Raw genomic sequence first — 17,340 nt, 5'->3', positions numbered from 1 at the left:
TTCAATGATCAAGTAACGTTCATAAATTATATATTTCTTCGACGATTACCGCCGCAACCAACGCGCACATATCGTTACCAGCACATAAAGCTGTGCTTTGCGATATTATTTGTAAAGAAACGGCCAATACCTATGTACTAATTGTGAAACAAAGCTCGAAAACGATAGCATTCTATCTTGCTTCAGCCTTCTACTTACGCTTTTGTAATTACAACGACACCATACGGCCTATCGACAATATGCAACTCCGTGGAGCGTCCGGCCGCACTCTGCAGAGTGTGCCGAGATCGGTGGCGGACCATCCGCGGCCGTCCACCTGCGCTGCCCCGTGCCCGACCGCTGGATGGGCGACGCCGACGCCTAGCTCGTCTGGATACCATCCACTCAACGGTTACACAGATGCAAAAAGATGACTGGGCGGTGGCCGCCAGCTGCGCACACAACTAAGCTACTTGGCTACGCCCTCTCGGGGAGGGGAGGGAGGAGCAACAACCGTTAACAGTCTGAACTCTGATGAGCCAATGGAGTCTGTGAGCCGCGCCAATCAGCGCTGTTCCGCGCGTAGACGGGAGCTCTATTTTCGCTGGTCCGTCAGTCACCAGCATCGTTCCGTGCTCTCGCTCATAGCTATTCGGCCGTGTTTTCGTGTGTAGGTCAGCAAAAACAGTTGAGAGATTCTCGGATCGCGCCAGTCGGTCGCAAGGGTATCTATTGTCTATGTACTTTCCAGTATTGCAAACGTTATTGTTAGGAGCCGAGGGTAATCAGCAGTCGACGCATTTGTTCTGTTATAATAAAATTGAAAATAAAGCGAGGTATATTCACTTAAATTCACATATCACCTTTGATTTTTTGGCACGGACTACTTGCCCCTGCTACAGCACACAGCCGATCTCTATGTTTCTGTTCCAGAGCTGCAGTGGACATGGCAAAAATACACTTCCGTTCTGAAAACTTAATCCAAAAGTACACAGATTTCACGACGAACTACCACTTTCATACCATTTTCTTGCTCACAGGTGCTCAGCAATAAGCGCGCGACTGATTGCAGTTAGTGCACTCACGATTACTAGTTCGCGCTCGCCAAACCTGTCATTTACATCCACCGCCAATACCATCAACATCTGTCCAATTAAGTACCTATTACCATATCGAGCCAGAATGAGACCACGACATATTATCGTCCTATTACATAGCACAAATTCAGGGGGGGGGGGGGGGAAATCCGTAAAGATACCAAACTCCAATCACAGCCAACATCGTTTTGGGACGGGGAGTCGAAGCCGGGGCTCGTATCGACGTATCCTTCACATATCTGGGCGTCTCACTCCTTTCGACACTTAATCAACCCTGGCACACCATCCACCGGGCCAGGTCGGCTCCGACCATCTTGAGTTCCATACTGAGATCTGATAACTGACCGTCATTTGTTCCATCAGTCAGCGCGCACTATGCCTTAGCACAGCAAGTGCTATGCGGCCTTCTTTAGATACCGCCTCGGAGCAGGGCGCTGGTCCTGGGTGCCTGGCGCCTTTTGTTCGTGTACGGCTAGCAGCATTTTTGGGGTCCGATGGTTTCCGCAGTGGCGGCGCTGGTCACCGTGGAGCCGTCGGACGACACCGTCAGATGAAGCGCCCGCAACTGGTGACCTGTGACACAGCGAGTCGCGACACGTCAGGTCTCACGACGACCGTCCCGTTTCGGTCGCGACGGCCGTTATATAAACAGTCACGGCGGCCGTCACATACCAGGCACAGTGACCGTTACACACGAGCCAATGCGATCGTCAATTAGCAGTCACGCCGACGTCACAGGTTGCTACGGTCGTCAAATTTCCCCCACGGCGACGACAACTCATAGCTCATATCGTTTCCTGTCGCACACTTCGCCGTAATTGCAATACACTAGCCTGTTTATACGTTTATCACTCAAAAGTCGTAGCCCGAGTCTGAGACCCATCATACGTCACGATCCCTGCAACGGCACCTGCATTAGCAGGCATCCCGTCCCGGCAACACACAAAGTTCTCTCCACTCTCCAGCCACTCACCTAGGGACTTGGGGGGGGGGGGGGGGGCGAAGTAATCTTGGGGGTGGCATAGCCAGGACGTGTCGTCGAGCTGCCGTCGGCGGGCGTGCCACGAATGGCCGGCGGACCTCCGTCGGCTGGCGAGCCACCATCAGCCGGAGGGCCGTAGTCGGCCGACGGGCCGGTGTCGGTCGACGAGCCACCGTCGGCCGGCGGGCCGGTGTCGGCCGGCGGGCCGGTGTCGGCCGGCGGGCGGGCCACTGTTGGCCTTTGAGCCGGCGTCCGTCGGTTGGCCTCCGTCCGCTGGCGGGCAGTCTGCATAACAACAAATAGTTGAATTAGTTACTCTAGTGTTCACTGTTCAAGTTCATTGGTTACTCTTCATCAAAATTGTGTTTCTTTATAATCTTTAATGTAAAAAACTGAAGTTTCACCATTACTCTGGACACTGTGCTGAAATTTCAGCGCAATCCGCCTGTTACACCCGACATGTTGATGGTAACCTGGTTTATATGTGATATGTACCTACGACATTATATTTGCTCAATTAATTTTTCTCATCTGCACTGCTGAAAGTGTTTCACTTAAGACGTTGGTAACGATAAGGCAGACGTAGCACAAGCTTCTTCTTTCTTCTTCTTCGTGGATTAGGGCGCGTAGCCAATAACAGGTTCAAGATTGTAGGTTAATACGCATTCCCGCCCAAATGGCAGCTCGTGCTATGTTCGCCCAACCGATACCAAGAAGTCTTCCCTGTGAGACAAAAGATTTACAATCATTAATGAAGAATATACTTAATATGGTTTACAATTTACATAGCCTTGCTTGATACATTTTTTCATGGTCCTTTAGATCAGGTTGTAGGTAATTCGCATTCCCGCCCAAATGGCAGCTCATGCTATGTTCGCTTAACCGATACCAAGACGTCTTCCCTGTGAGACAAAACATTTATCACAATGTATATAAATAACATTTATAATCATTAATGAAGAATATACTTAATATGGTTTACAATTTACATAGCCTTGCTTGATACATTTTTTCATGGTTCTTTTTGTCTCAGACCTCACTGCTCTAGAGGCCAACTTGAGTAATTCCCAGCTATTTGAATATCACAGATATGAAGCTAAAACACAAAATCACCCAACCGGTCACTGATAATCTCCCACGATGAAAAAACAGGTTTTAAAATTACCTATGCATTAACTTCCGTTTCCCATCAACATAAACTAATATCAACAAAAACGTCAGAAAACATGTTGAAACTAAAAAGTGTTCTCTGTCAGCAAATAAAACGTCGCTTAGCCAATCGAATGCAACGTCGTGCGTCTGCTAGCGACAAACGTATATTAGCAGCATTTACAGTACGCAACTTGTGGCTGTAAATCATGGCCCGCAGGGTTCAACACCGAATTCTGCGAGTTCCCGATTTATATTGGTTTTAAAAATTATCTAATCAGATAGAGAATTTAATTTGCTTAAATATGGTGACTTCAATAGATGCCGACTCGGTCTTGTTTTTTAGTAATATTCTATTGAATGTTACAGTGAGACCTTTAGCAGGAAGGACGCTAATACATTCCAGACCAGAAAAATGTAGCTTACAACATCAAAACTGCAATAAAACATGCATATCTGGAAAGAAAATTGAATTTTGATTTCAAAAAAGTCCTTTTGCACGCCAACCTCCGACAGTTTTACCAAATATTGTTGTTTTTGTTCAGGACTGTTCAGTTTCTAAAAAAACTAAGTTTCATATTCGGAAGCCAATTGCCAAATTTCCCGATTTAGATGATCTTTGATATTTTGATATGTTATAATGTGAGTATTTTTTATTATTTTAGTGATTCATTTAGATGCCGACTCGGTCTTGTTTTCAAAAAATATTACATTTAGTGGGACAGGGTGACCAAGGACACCAATGGCGGTTGTGTCTTCAACATCAACTAAATACAGTTTCAAATGTTTAAAAGCCAACAAAACACACATAATCTGAAAGATATTTCAATTTTGATATTTGTTGACCATATTTTAAGCCCCACATCACTGAAATTACTCGACAATTCAGGGTGGAGCATTGGCAGGTCCGGTAGGCTGAACAGCTCAGAACCATAATAATTTCGAAATTCAATGAAAGAGTGTCGGCCTCTGATATTACTTTTTATCCTTCAATTTTTATTTTTGATTGTGAAAAATTAATTTCGTCCATGAACAATCTTTGCATTTTAAGATTTATAATTTTTGAAATGTCGGAGATAGCCAACAATTTATTTTCGTTAATGCTTCACAGGTTCATACATGACGTGCTCTGTGATCATAAATCAAAAATATATATACAAACTATAAAACTCATTGAAATCTGTTGCTTGGTTCTCTTTTTTAGACTTAAAAGGTCAGCTGAAAATAGTGGTCAAAATACCTTAGTGTTGTAATTTCGAACCGGTTTTACCTAGTTCTCTATATACCGTGTGATGAGTAATAATGCCACTACCATTAATCTTCATGTTTATCCCCTTAGAGACCTCTTGACTTGAAGGGAGGTAGACGCTAGTAATCGGAATCAATCACAGTTATGGCGCAGCTTTGTGATGCAATTACGGCGCAGCTGGCGCGGCCGTGATGACGCGGCTGTTACGAGGGGTGCGCATTCATGTCGCTCTAAAAACACACAGAGTGGTGTGCTGTTTGATATGACCCAGCCGGAGAACAGGGGTGAGGACACGTCACTTTTTTGGGATACTGATTTCTGGTTAGCGTCATGAATGGTTGCCATGCTTGTTCCGAGGAGATACCTACTATCAAAATGTCTTTCGCCTGGTGTGGTATTTTTATGCTGCCATGCTGCAGGGTATCCCTGTGAGGGTAACCCAATGTACGCCGGTTACGTTCGCCGACAGTAAATTTTTATAAGAACTTAAGCTAGTGTGCCAAGTTTGCGGCTTTGCCGACCAAATCATCAATATATGACTGAGGACGCGTCTCTATTCCGGCTTCAATGCTTCATTTTGTTCCAACTATATGAGTACCGTTGCGCCAGGAATAGGTATAAGAAGTAGGTACTATATTTGTGATCTGTCGTCAAATTCTAAGCGAATGGACTTATATTGCAAGTATATCATTTGCCTGCATCCCCAACCCGCATGACCTTGCCATTGGCGGGATCGTTTCCGTCTTGGCACCACTCCAGTCCGCCAATGCGCCGACACGCGGGGGGGGGGGGGCTGGCGCCTGGGGGGGGGGCACCGTATCTGTGTCTGGGACGCACCCCAGACTGCTCTAAACCGCCGGGGCGGCTAATAGAGCGCGATTGGCCGCTTCCTCAGGGGAGAGACGTGAATGGCCCGGAACTCAATTGAACGGAACAGCCTCACAGTGGCGGAGAAGGTAGAGCGATAAGTTCGGAAACTTGAAACGGGGCATGAGGTCACTAGCTAGCAGCACATTTATATTTTTGCTGTCCCTTTGCCTATGTCTTGTGCATAAAAAGTAGCCTCAGATGTATTCCCTATCATTTGGTTACGGAGCGAGCGAAGCGAGCGTAGTCTTTCCTTAGATTAACGGAAATTTCTGAGTATGAGCGGCCGGCCGTGCGGACGCTTTTGCGAGGCTTATATCTCAACAACCACTTGACCGATTTACACGTTTTTTTGTAGGGTAGCTTCATTCCTTCTACCAAGTATTGGACTATTCCCGATGCATGTGGGTGACCCCTTATGCACGTGCCACGTGCAAAACGAAGAGGTGTCAGTTTTGTAATTGTTGCAATATCTCGGTAACTACTTGGCCGATTGCGCTGAAAGTGGGCATGTAGGTAGGCACCCACTAGGCACTGCATATCCATGTGCCAGAGTTGGAGTGCTGCTGCACGTGCGCACGTGCAGGGGTCGTTTCCAGATCTCGAGAACGGCTGGACCGATGGCGCTCAAATTTGGTCCACGGTTAGGGACCAGTTAGTGGGGTGCCGTGCACAACTCAGTTGGGACCCATTTTGCACGTGCGCACGTGCAGGGTGCCGCTTCCAGATCTCGAGAACGGCTGGGCCGATTGTGCTCAAATTTGGCACATCGCTAGAGACCGGTTAGTAGGGTGCCGTGCACAAGTCAGTTGGAGGTACCCCCTCGAAATTTCGCACGTGCAAGGCTCACCCTCTCGCTCGCTCCGTTAGTCGCCCCAAAAGGCGCTATACTGGTGATTACGGAGCGAGCGAAGCGAGCGGAGTCTCATACTGAATTAAGGGAAAATCCTGAGTATGAGCGGCCGGCCGGCCGGCCGGCCGGCCGGCCGTGGGGACGCTCTTCAAAAGCTAATATCTTAGGAACGGGACATCCGATTGACAAGCGGTCTTCTTTACTGAATGTCACTTGGACGTAAAAGTTCTGTGGTGTGATGGCCACCATGCGTTCTTGCCAACCACCGCACGTGGCGCGTGGTAAAGTTGGACATTTTTTAAGAACCCCCAAAATTGCAACCTCAATGACGGCACAACGGTTGGGCCGATTGAATTGAAACTCGGTACACAGTTAGGTCTCCATCAGATAAATCATCTGCATGTGTTAAGGTTGGGGTGCTACAGCACGTGCGCACGTGCAGGGGGCGCTCCCAGATCTCGAGAACGGCTGGGCCGATTGTGCTCAAATTTGGTACACGGTTGGGGACCAGTTAGTAGGGTGCCGTGCAAAAGTCAGTTTGGACCCCGCTTGCACGTGCGCACGTGCAGTGTGCCGCTTCCAGATCTCGAGAACGGCTAGGCCGATTGCGCTGAAATTTGGCACATCGCTAAAGACCGGTTAGTAGGGTGCAGTGCACAAGTTAGTTGGAGGTACCCCCTCGCAATTTCGCACGTGCAAGGCCCATCCTCTCGCTCGCTCCGTTGGTCGCCCAAAAGGCGTTTTACTGGTAAGATTTACGTCTACGTTCCATGACCATATATACTTAATTGTTTAATGCATATTTCTTTGAATATAGCTATCACAACTAGCTTGATATGTGTCGGCCCTATTCCTATTATTCGTTTTTGTGAAACATTTTAGACCAATAGGGGTAAAATGACGAGGCGAGTAGTACTCAACGCTCCCACACTGCCCTGTTATGGAAAAAACTGATAGTCTGTCAAATGCAGAACAAATAAACAAATAAATAAATGATTTAACAACAACATTTCGGAAAAGCGTAGCTTTGTTTTCGGCAATAATAATGGGTCAATAATAGGTCAATAATAATGTATACGAACAAGCTCCTATTGCCTAAGTGATACAGTACCAGGAAAATTGCGAGTGACGAGAGCTAGCGACAACATACCATGAGCCCTACACCAGGCACTAATTTGTCGCATCTCCCACCACCCTTCCGTTGACGCCGATGATCCGCTCCATATCTATAGAAGTATCTTTCGACGCTCCATTTCATCTGTTGACAGCTCCGCGGGTTCGAGTCGAACACTACCAGTCGCGGGGCGGTCGACAATGGGACCGTCAAGAATACACCCACCGACGAGTTCTTCCAGTGAGTACCCACTATGTGCAATCCGCAATGTGTACTGTTTTCTGAACGGAAAATGCACATAAGAGCTGAAGAATGCAGAATGAACACTGAACAGTACGTACGTTTTGCTTTGTTTAGGAATGTTTCGTTCTTACCTTGCATTACCCAATAATGTCAATTACACATGTGGAACGAATCGCAAACCGAATACCGAAGTCCGAACAAATCAATACCTAATCATAGTATTGAAAGCAAGTGCAACTTTGCAATAAATGTAGAGCAGCTTATACACCAGAAAGACTTTGAAAGTTCTGAAAGTAATTCTATCTACCAGCCAAAACGGCATTGATGATAGATGTTATCACGTGGGTATATTATTTAGTGTCACATCAAGACGGACGTCTAGCCTCGTGTAACTAGAGGTCATTGATTGCCGACGGTGCAGGGCTGGGCCTCGTTTGTGCTTACAGCCAGCAGACCGATCGAGCTGTGGAAAATTACCAGCTGACGTGGTCGGCGGACCCTTCACCCCCTACCCCCACCCCATCCAACGCTCCCCCTCCCCACCGTCTTGAACTACCGAACGTTGGGGGGGGGGGGGTGTTCACTCAGTTTATTTTGGCACAACCTTACCCATGAACAGATATAGGCGCCCGGGGAGAACTGGCTGTTTTCACTAAATTTTGGCCGGTAGCCGATAGCTCGTGTGAAGTTGTAAATGCATACCTCAGCCAGGGTTCATGGACGCATGCCAGGCGCGTGTCTGGAGGGCGAAATCGGCCGCTAGACCGGTGGGGTTTGCGAACCCAGTCGACATCTATTAGGCTCGGACATGAACCCAGTCAACCGGTGTAGTCGGCGGGAGGCGGTGCGGAAAATGACCGATGGTTAGCAAATAGCAATACCAAACAGCAGAAATGCCACTTGGGTGCAGAAATTGATAAAGGACTTCGCCTGGCATGTTTCGTGGGGAGCGGGGAGCAAAAAATCAATCCCTTGCAGCCTGCACCCATTGATCTTTTCAGTCAGTCGATGTTAAATTGATGGATAAATAGGTACTTGCCTCTGCGCTGGGAGTCTTGACAAACTGAAAATGAGACTTGTTTGCATGTATAGGTAAGACCCTTTTTCCTGATCTTCTGCATGAAGTAGCTACCATGCACCGTCATTCCTGGTCCATTGGCGCGGATGAATTCCAGTCGAAGCTGTAGATACTCGCCCACAGTACACAGAGAAACATGTCAATCACTGCAAGTGATTGCACTCACAATTTTCGCTCACGACTGTCTGATCACGGGTTCTTTTCAGCAACTTCATGCTGCAGATTACCGATTCAGTGGAGGATCAGGGCACTGTCGTCTGGCAGCTGGCGCTTTGCTCGTGCATCGCCTGGGTCATTGTCTACTTCTGCATCTTCCGCGGCGTCAAACTCGTCGGAAAAGTGAGCCTCCGTTAAAATGGATAATGCTAAATCGATAAGAAAGTTAACATTTAATTGCTTGAATGATCTTGCAGATACTCGTATCATAGGACGATAAGCGGCTATCGGTTACATTGGCCGTGAATTCATCGTACCGCTAGAGTTATTAATGGATTATCATTGTCTATTTTTTTTTGCAAGTTGTCATTAGATTGTTTTAGCAAGTGTGCGAAGGTAACACGTTTCAGGTAGCATTCCTTACTCTCGCATTATAAAGCCAACCACAATAATCCACTATATAACTTGGTTTCATTCCATTTTTGCTCGTGGCTGTGGAATGCTAGCGTTCATTGCCTAGCCCTAGTGTATGAATATGTGTGGCCGTGCTGGTTGACCGTTAGTCCGTGGGTGCATTCATATTCGTGGACATTTACGTGGTCTGATGAGCGATGAATCCGAATCGTCGCCTTCGCCCAGTGGGTGTATCGACCGCCTCCATTTGTGTTAGTGGTCCTGCCCAGACCTTGTGTGTGGCCCGCCAACCATCGATTGAGGGCGGCGTGCCTGCAAAATATTATATGAGCATAAAGGGAGCTCGGCCTGTCTACTGTTTTCGTGTGCATAGCAACAGACACATTCCGTATCGCGCACGACGTGTGATAGCTGTTTAAATTCGTGAATATGTGATGTGCTTTGAAATATATTTTTTAAAAGACATGCTGCCTGTACGCCCATACCCTAACATATGTACAGGCCACCGCTAAAGTAATGTAGGGTTTTACCAATCTCAACGGTTGGCTTTGACTGGCGATTGTTTAATGCGGAGTGATCGAAAAGAAGATGTCAATAGCTAAAGTTGCAGCTGCAAGGGTGATGATACATATAAGCTACATTCAAAGTTTCATTGTAGTCTGGCTAATCGTTCCTAAGCTTCAGAAGCAGAACATACCCATGACTGAAACCCCACATTACTTCTGCTGTGGACTGTACATTACATCAGGTATAAGTCGAGCCGTCTGAAGCAGAGTCGCCTTCTGTCGCCAGGTGGTCTACTTTACAGCCACCTTCCCGTTCGTCATGCTGTTCGTGCTGTTCGTGCGCGGCGTCACCCTGCCCGGAGCCGTGGACGGCATCCTTTTCTACCTGACGCCCAACTTCAGCAAGCTCGGCGAGTTCAAGGTACGCGAGGTCGCTCTCTCAGTTCATTGTCCTGATTTGATTTCAACAACCAGAATGCTAATGCAGCACGACCGCTTAGTAAAGTTGAATCGCATTTGGTGCAGCTGTGTAGGAAAGTCTTCGAATTCTTTGACGCCAATGATCTTTCGGTTCTGCAGGTGTGGGCTGACGCCGCCGTCCAGATCTTCTACTCGCTCGGCCCCGGCTGGGGAGGCCTCATCATGATGTCCTCATTCAATCGCTTCAGGAACGACGCCAAGTTGTGAGTTATTGATCGTTTGACCACACACGTGGACGTGGCGATCATTTCTAGCTCAAATGGTTAGGTTACATGGGTCATTGTTGAATCATTCATACACCACTTTCATTTAAATGCTACAGATGTTATCAACCACTGAACGCTTAGATATTGCAATTTCAAAGGGAAGGAAATTCGACGTATTACTTTTACAGCGTAATTTAGTTTGATATAGATCAGCCTGCGTCTTCCGAGAGACATTCTTGTCGGCAAAAATAATGAATCACTTTGATTACTAAGCTAAGGATAGGAACACACATAGACCTCTGTAGGTCTATGGAACACATATTCCGGTATTTAATTAGTAACTACGATACCTTTCTCCGGAGTTACCTTTCTCTGGCACTTTTTGTCCAAGAGATACATTTCTACCGTGTTGCCTATCTCTTACCAATTGCAGTCTCCAGTTCCAACGAATTCGTCTGTGCCGTCGTACTGTCGTGTATTGCGGTACAGCAGTCAGCATCTCACTTTGGATTTCTTAGCTCGCATTTGCTTTGCGACCGCTTTCAAGGCGAGATGGGGGAGGACGTTCAAGGCGCTATTCCGTTTTTTGTTGTGTGTGGGGGGGGGGGGAGGGTTCCTACTAAACTAATATTGATTCCAATCATTACCAAGCTTTTGTTTACACCCTGTGAAGAAAGCCCGGCCATGTTTTAGTTGGGCAAAATCCCGTCGGAGTATCGTGTTGTTTGAGCTTCAACTGCCCAAGAATAAAAACGCAACAATGAATATCGCTTTCTCTGTGTTCCAGTGATGCAATCGTGGTTCCTGTGCTGAACTGCTTTACCAGCTTTTTCGCCGGCTTCGTGGTGTTCTCTGTACTTGGATTCATGTCCCACCAGACCGGTGTCCCCATTGAGAAGGTGGCAACTGGAGGTGAGACAAACTAAGACCTCAAGCGAGGGAACGTTCTGTTCCCAACAAGTGGATTAATTGTACACTCATGACTTTGAACTTGTATCAGATGATCTGCTCTTGGCTCTGCCCGGGTAACTGTCGCTTCTCGAGTATAACAACGTTCTGCTAAACGGGCTATCCCAAATCCCAAGGACGGTAGAAACTGGCGACGCTTTTTGGCTTATACACTTGCTTATGTAGCTTGCTTATGTAGCTTGCTGCACCGTCCGGCCGAGCTGACTGGTCGCTCGCCGGTGCGTCCGGCAGGCCCCAGCCTGGCGTTCGTCACGTACCCGGAGGCGTTGGCGCTGCTGCCGGCCGCGCCGTTCTGGGCCGTGCTCTTCTTCTTCATGCTGTTCCTGCTAGGCATCGACAGCGAATTCGTGCAAATTGAGACCGTGGTGTCGGCGCTGCTGGACGAGTTCCCTCAGTACAGGAAGCGCAAGTCGATCATCACACTTGGACTATGCGTCTGCATGGGTCTCATCTCACTGGCCTGTGTGACCCAGGTTAGAGACCAATGGGTGGTGGTCTTCATTGACATACTCAATGAATGTTTTTCTCATTCAACTGTTGAGCTGTAGCTGTGATCTGGATTGTAATTACGTTAGAATTATAGTGTGTCACCGTTGTTTTGCGCTGAATTGCGAGTTAGTACTGTATGATGTCTCGACTCAAACGTGCATTTCGACAGATACCTAGGGCGTGTTGATATGAGCCTTTTGGTTCTACAGCATCCTTATCAGTTCAGTTCCTAATTCTATATTTTTTCTCCTTTACTACTCACTCTCTTTTCCTTCCATCTCCATTTTTTTTCTCTCAACCACTATCTAACTCCCCTCTATTTTCAGGGTGGAATGTACGTTCTTCAAATTCTCGATTGGTATTGCGCCAGTATGTCTGTGATTCTGGTCTGCATCTGCGAGTGCCTGGCATTCTGCTGGATCTACGGTAAGCAAACACATTGCCTTTAACAATAACATCGTTTTTGCCAATTTTACCTGCTTACGTGGGCTTCCTTTGAGGTGTAACTCAACTGATGTGTAAATGTTTCATGGAACGTATTTGTTGCTGTTTATATTCATATTTATCGTTATACGCGAATCGCGATATCTAACCGGTTTTCGTTTTATTATTATTTCGATTGATATGCTAAAGTTTACACACAAAAAAAAAAATGTTTAAGTGGTTGGGCACCTTTAAATGTGCCTCTCACAAGTCAGGGCTGGGAGTGAAACCACTAAACACACTGTTTAAACAAAAGTCACAATCGCATACCATGTTCCTCTCGAGTGAGGCGAGGTGTAAACAAAGCCCCATGGTGCCAGAGACGTGAGACGGGCTATGATCCCAGTGTTTCTTGTCATGCTGAGGCCCAATGTCAGCCATTCGCACATGAAAGCCGCCGCACACACAGCGACGACACGGCCTGTGCCATTGAATGCTGCGTCATTTAGGCGGGGACCTTGTAACGTAGTGGCTACAGTGACGTTGCAAGTTGAGGCATTGTAGTTTTATTTTGCACAGTATGCGCAACATTCATGTGCATTGTGACTGAGGATGCAGCGAAGTATTTCCGTCATACGTTTACCGTACATCATTAAATGATGACTATCTAGCTGTTCCTATCCACACTCATGCCCTTTTTCTTATTGTTTTGCAAATAATCAATATTAGATATTAAAGGAAATAAATAGATCCAAGGAAAACAAACAAGCGACTGTAACACACAATTGGACGCCGAAACTGAACTCACAAAACATAGCTTTCGGAGCAAAACGCTTTTATTGTGACTGCTACGTCCCACATTTTTTAATCGAGTCGGTGATGCTAAAACCCGGAACCCCACGCTGTTTTGCTGATACGCCCCAACGCAGTGGCCCAGTGACCCGTTTACTTCTTCACGTGCAGGCTCGGGAAAATTGTGCCGAGACGTGGAGTTCATGGTACAGAAGCCCGTAGGCTTCTGGTGGCGGCTGTGCTGGAACTTCGTCACACCGATAGTGCTCGTGGTAAGAAAATATACATTCACACGTGCTAGTTCTTTGTGGCTTACAATACAACAGCTCTTTATTTATGTATTCGTTCGGAATGACCGTATTGGTAATGGTGTCACCATTTGACCCACAGCACTTCGACGTTATATCATGCTGCGTCGGTTTCTTAGTATGCCGATGTCTATTTATTGGTCATTTTATGAGACTTGACACTTTGGGGCAATGTGATGACGTGCTACATGGTCCCAGTGTTTGGGAACAGCTGAGTGCACTCAAAAGAGTATGATATTAATCATGGTATCGTAGCGTAGGAACGCAGCTACTACATTGATGCTGATGCTAAACAAAGTCCAGAGAGACAGCACACCATTCACAACGAGGCCGTTGTTACTGCGCAAGTGCCGGGTCGCGTTCCGTGTAAAAAATTGTTTATTGAACGTCGTCTCTATCATAGAAATGATTGTGTGACCAATCCTTTGATCGCTGTTTCGTGCGTTTTGTTAATGATTGTGGACTTCCGTAAAACTCCTTTTCTGTTTTTTTTTTCTTCTCATCTCTTTCAACGTCGGTTCGCTTCGCATTCTGACTATCGTCTTTGACGCTCCTTAACCTTGTTTCACTTTCGTCGTTGTCTCACATTCATATCACACCATTACGGCTCACTTTCGTCTCTCTAGCTCATCTCACTCCGCCCATTCCGCGCCCATCTCACCCTCGCCTCACATTCTTACTTCCTGCACTTCTCACTTTATATCTCTTGCACCTTCGTCTTTCTCCCATCACGCGCCAGTCTCTCACTCACTCACTCACTCACTCACTCTGTCTCTGTATCTGTCTCTGTCTCTCTCTTTCTCTCTCTCTCTCTCTCTCTCTCTCTCTCTCTCTCTCTCTCTCTCTCTCTCTCTCTCTCTCTCTCTCTCACTTACTCACTCTCTCTCCTCACGCTCTTCTGTCGCTCATCTCCCTCTCGTTTTCACCGACAGCTTATTTTCGTCACGACGATGGTGTTCAACACTCCGGTCAGCTACCGGGGTGTGGACTTCCCGCCGTGGGCACAGGGCGTCGGCTGGCTCTCTGCGCTCGTCTCTCTGCTCCTGATGCCCGGGTACGCCATCTACCTGCTGGCCGTGACACCGGGCTCTCTGAGCGAGCGGCTGCAAAAGTGCTGCAGGCCCACGGACGACTGGGGGCCGGCGCTGCCCGAGCACCGCCGCGAGTGGGACGAGTACAAGAGCAAACACCCGCCGCACCTGCTGCTGGCTGAGGGCACCTCCCTGTCCACGGTACTGCGGCGCAGAAAGGCCAACTACAACCCGTCGGAGGCGGCGGCGGCGACGGAGGCGGCCGCAGCGCCCCCTGCCACCGTCGACAGCGTGCTGTAGCGCCCGACGTCGGCGGCCGGCGTGTCGGGGGCGGCACCTGTCTTGCAGAGCTCGGTGTGGGGAGAGCGGTCCTCTGCTGTGGCTAATTTCCTCCACACCGGTCGAATATGAGAGGTGATACCTGAATTGGAGATCGCAGGCCATTTAGCGTAAAAGCACATATGTTTTGCTGTTGTATCGATTCATGCTCACTCAGCTGCGTATCGCTCGACTGCACCAAACACCAATACAATCACGTCGTAGATCTGAGTAAAATTACGAAAATTATATCTGTCTAACTGTTCGAATGATATGGCGTGCTTAGCAAACTCAATAGCCACTGGCTACTACGGAAAGTGTGCATTGTAATTTAGTAGGTAGTTCGTCGTTAGTAAGTAGACCTGTGGCGCATCGTCAATAACTTGGAGTGAACCTATTTACAAAACAAAACAGACGTGTGCCATTTTACATGTGTGCAGTGAATGTGCGGCTTTGCCGGTCTCAATTTTCCTTTTTCTGTGAATGTCTTATGTCGCCATCTTTGTTCCATCATTTCCATCTTCGTTTTTTTCTCTCCCCTTCCCTCAGTCTCTCTCTCTCTCTCTCTCTCTCTCTCTCTCTCTCTCTCTCTCTCTCTCTCTCTCTCTCTCTCTCTCTCTCTCTCTCTCTCTCTCTCTCTCTCTCTCTCTCTCTCTCTCTCTCTCTCTCTCTCTCTCTCTCTCTCTCTCTCTCTCTCTCTCTCTCTCTCCCATGGGGTGTATTGTCTTTCCGTCTCTCCTTTCGAGAAATCATCTGCCTCGCTGTCCGCTGATAATTTTCACTTCCCAGTTTGATTTTCGTGTGCGTCCATTCTTCACCTTGATAACCACTATATGTGAGGGAAGCTCACTTCTGCAACCATCGGACCAAATACAATGCAATGGCCGATATGTCCAGGACGATTGTGACGGTGACACTTAGCAGTTGCAGCGTTTTCAGATAACATTTTTAGCCCTCCTGCTAACTTTTTTTGAGCCATTGAGCCGTGTGCTGATATTGAAATGTGCTCTAATGTTGAACCGGTGTCTTGTTAAGTGCCGATACGCAGACTTTCAGACACGGATTACACCAAATACGTAATACATATTTAACCTGGAGCGAACGAGCATGTGTTTGTCTTTTGGCTCTGTATGTCGTGGACAGTAGCGGCGGAACACCTTGAATTAACCCTCGCCCGCACATGGGGGGGGGGGTGGTTGCCACCCCCCCCCCCAGGCAGTCTTTCTGCTCTGCACTCAACATTTTTAGAGCTAGAAGGCTGATTTTTTGTATAGCTGCTTGTCTATCCTTTCTTGATGTCCACTGAAAATTTCAAGTTTCTGTGATTTTTGGTTTCGGAGATATGACCTTGTTTTTTAGGTCATGTCATGACCCAAATGGCCAATTCTCAACATCTTACGTTTGCCATGGGCCTTGTGAGCTTTTGACACCCTGATTTCGGCCTTTTTTTGCCAGTCTTACCTCCCACCTATCACGGAACATGTTGTTCGACGATGTACAGGGGTCAAGGTCAGGGTCAAGGTCAACCTAGGTCATCTAAGATAATTGCGTTTTAGGCAAGCTGAATTTACTTTTTGTGAAGTTTTTTGACTGCATTTTTGGTAAAAGCTTCTCAGATCATGATTTCATGTGATATGGACCCAAAAACAATCGGTGCACACATCAGTATACACACAGACACACACAGACATACAAACACATATAGTTGACCTTGACCTAACTTGACCTGAAATGACCTCAGCAGCAAAATTCTGGTCGGATAGTGTGACAAAGAGGTTCTAGCTGGCTTGGCACCAGAAAACAGCATCGTCATCGGTATTTGATAAGCAGCGCACTTGATATCCAACGGTGACCCAAAACAGCAACATTTTTTAGTTTGACCTGACCTGGAAGGTCAATGACTGACCTGAGAAGGTAAAACTGGGTATCATTGGATTCGTCTCTTCCCAAAGAATCTTTTTGGTCTTTACTGCTAAGCTCTATCTCCAACAGGAACGAAATGGCGCGGGGGGGTGGCAACCACCCCCCCCATGTGCGTTCTAGGATGGGAAAATGGCATGTGCGGGCGAGGGTTAAGGGAGGGGGGGGGGGCACTGCCGACTTTTGGTCCCATTCTTTCCATGCAACGCCCATAGGGCTTATGTTAAAATGCCAAAATCAAAGGGGGCACGGTGCCCCGGTGCCCTCCCCGTCCCGCCGCCTATGGACGTGGAACTGAGGTTTTGTACAGCGAGAAATATGTATTACAGCAAAATTGCTGGAAAACGTTGGAATACCTTCATGCTTCAAAGCCTGCTTCAAAATCGTTACACTCTTTGCATGGTTTTGAGTCTGGGCATGTTATTTCTACTTTTTACGTTAGCTCAGGGTGTTGAAGGACTTCTTGAAATATTGTAGGAATAATTGCGTCTTGCAAACCATTTTACACATGTTATAAGTTAAACAAATTTAGGAATAGCAAAACAAAATCCCTATTTACTGCCTTGCGAGTATGCTCACATCAGAAACGCATCAGATTGACCAACAGGGAAAGGACTATTGCATGTTTTCGGTACTTCTATGAAATAGCCATCGATCTATAATGTGACCATCGTCGTCAAGGTGGCTTGCGATTGACACCTCATTAAACACCTGACA

The 17,340-nt window shown here is 47.2% G+C and overlaps 1 protein-coding gene and 1 long non-coding RNA gene across 4 annotated transcripts in view; one reads left to right on the top strand and one right to left on the bottom strand.

Annotated features, from left to right (window-relative positions):
* Window positions 1-15,805, top strand: part of LOC122372058 (sodium- and chloride-dependent GABA transporter 1-like) — a 44,162-nt gene extending 28,357 nt beyond the window's left edge. For all 3 annotated transcript variants that reach the window (XM_043348914.1, XM_043348915.1, XM_043348913.1), the window contains 9 exons: window positions 7,445-7,530; window positions 8,818-8,950; window positions 9,974-10,108; window positions 10,267-10,370; window positions 11,161-11,285; window positions 11,574-11,815; window positions 12,158-12,257; window positions 13,218-13,318; window positions 14,287-15,805. In XM_043348914.1, coding sequence (XP_043204849.1) covers window positions 7,445-7,530; window positions 8,818-8,950; window positions 9,974-10,108; window positions 10,267-10,370; window positions 11,161-11,285; window positions 11,574-11,815; window positions 12,158-12,257; window positions 13,218-13,318; window positions 14,287-14,685 — 1,425 coding nt within the window. In that variant the 3' untranslated portion in view covers window positions 14,686-15,805. The remainder of the gene's footprint in view (window positions 1-7,444; window positions 7,531-8,817; window positions 8,951-9,973; window positions 10,109-10,266; window positions 10,371-11,160; window positions 11,286-11,573; window positions 11,816-12,157; window positions 12,258-13,217; window positions 13,319-14,286) is intronic.
* Window positions 800-4,491, bottom strand: LOC122372059. The gene is made up of 2 exons (XR_006254810.1): window positions 2,050-4,491; window positions 800-1,649 (listed from the first exon to the last, which is right to left on the bottom strand). It is a non-coding gene; the product is annotated as an uncharacterized LOC122372059 (long non-coding RNA).
* Window positions 15,806-17,340: the final 1,535 nt, after the last annotated feature.

The sequence above is a fragment of the Amphibalanus amphitrite genome, unplaced genomic scaffold, assembly GCF_019059575.1.
Source record: "Amphibalanus amphitrite isolate SeventyFive unplaced genomic scaffold, NRLGWU_Aamphi_draft 001310F_arrow, whole genome shotgun sequence".
NCBI lineage: Eukaryota > Metazoa > Arthropoda > Thecostraca > Balanomorpha > Balanidae > Amphibalanus > Amphibalanus amphitrite.
Note: the sequence above shows the minus strand (reverse complement) of the source record. Positions and strands in the feature narration are given on the sequence as shown.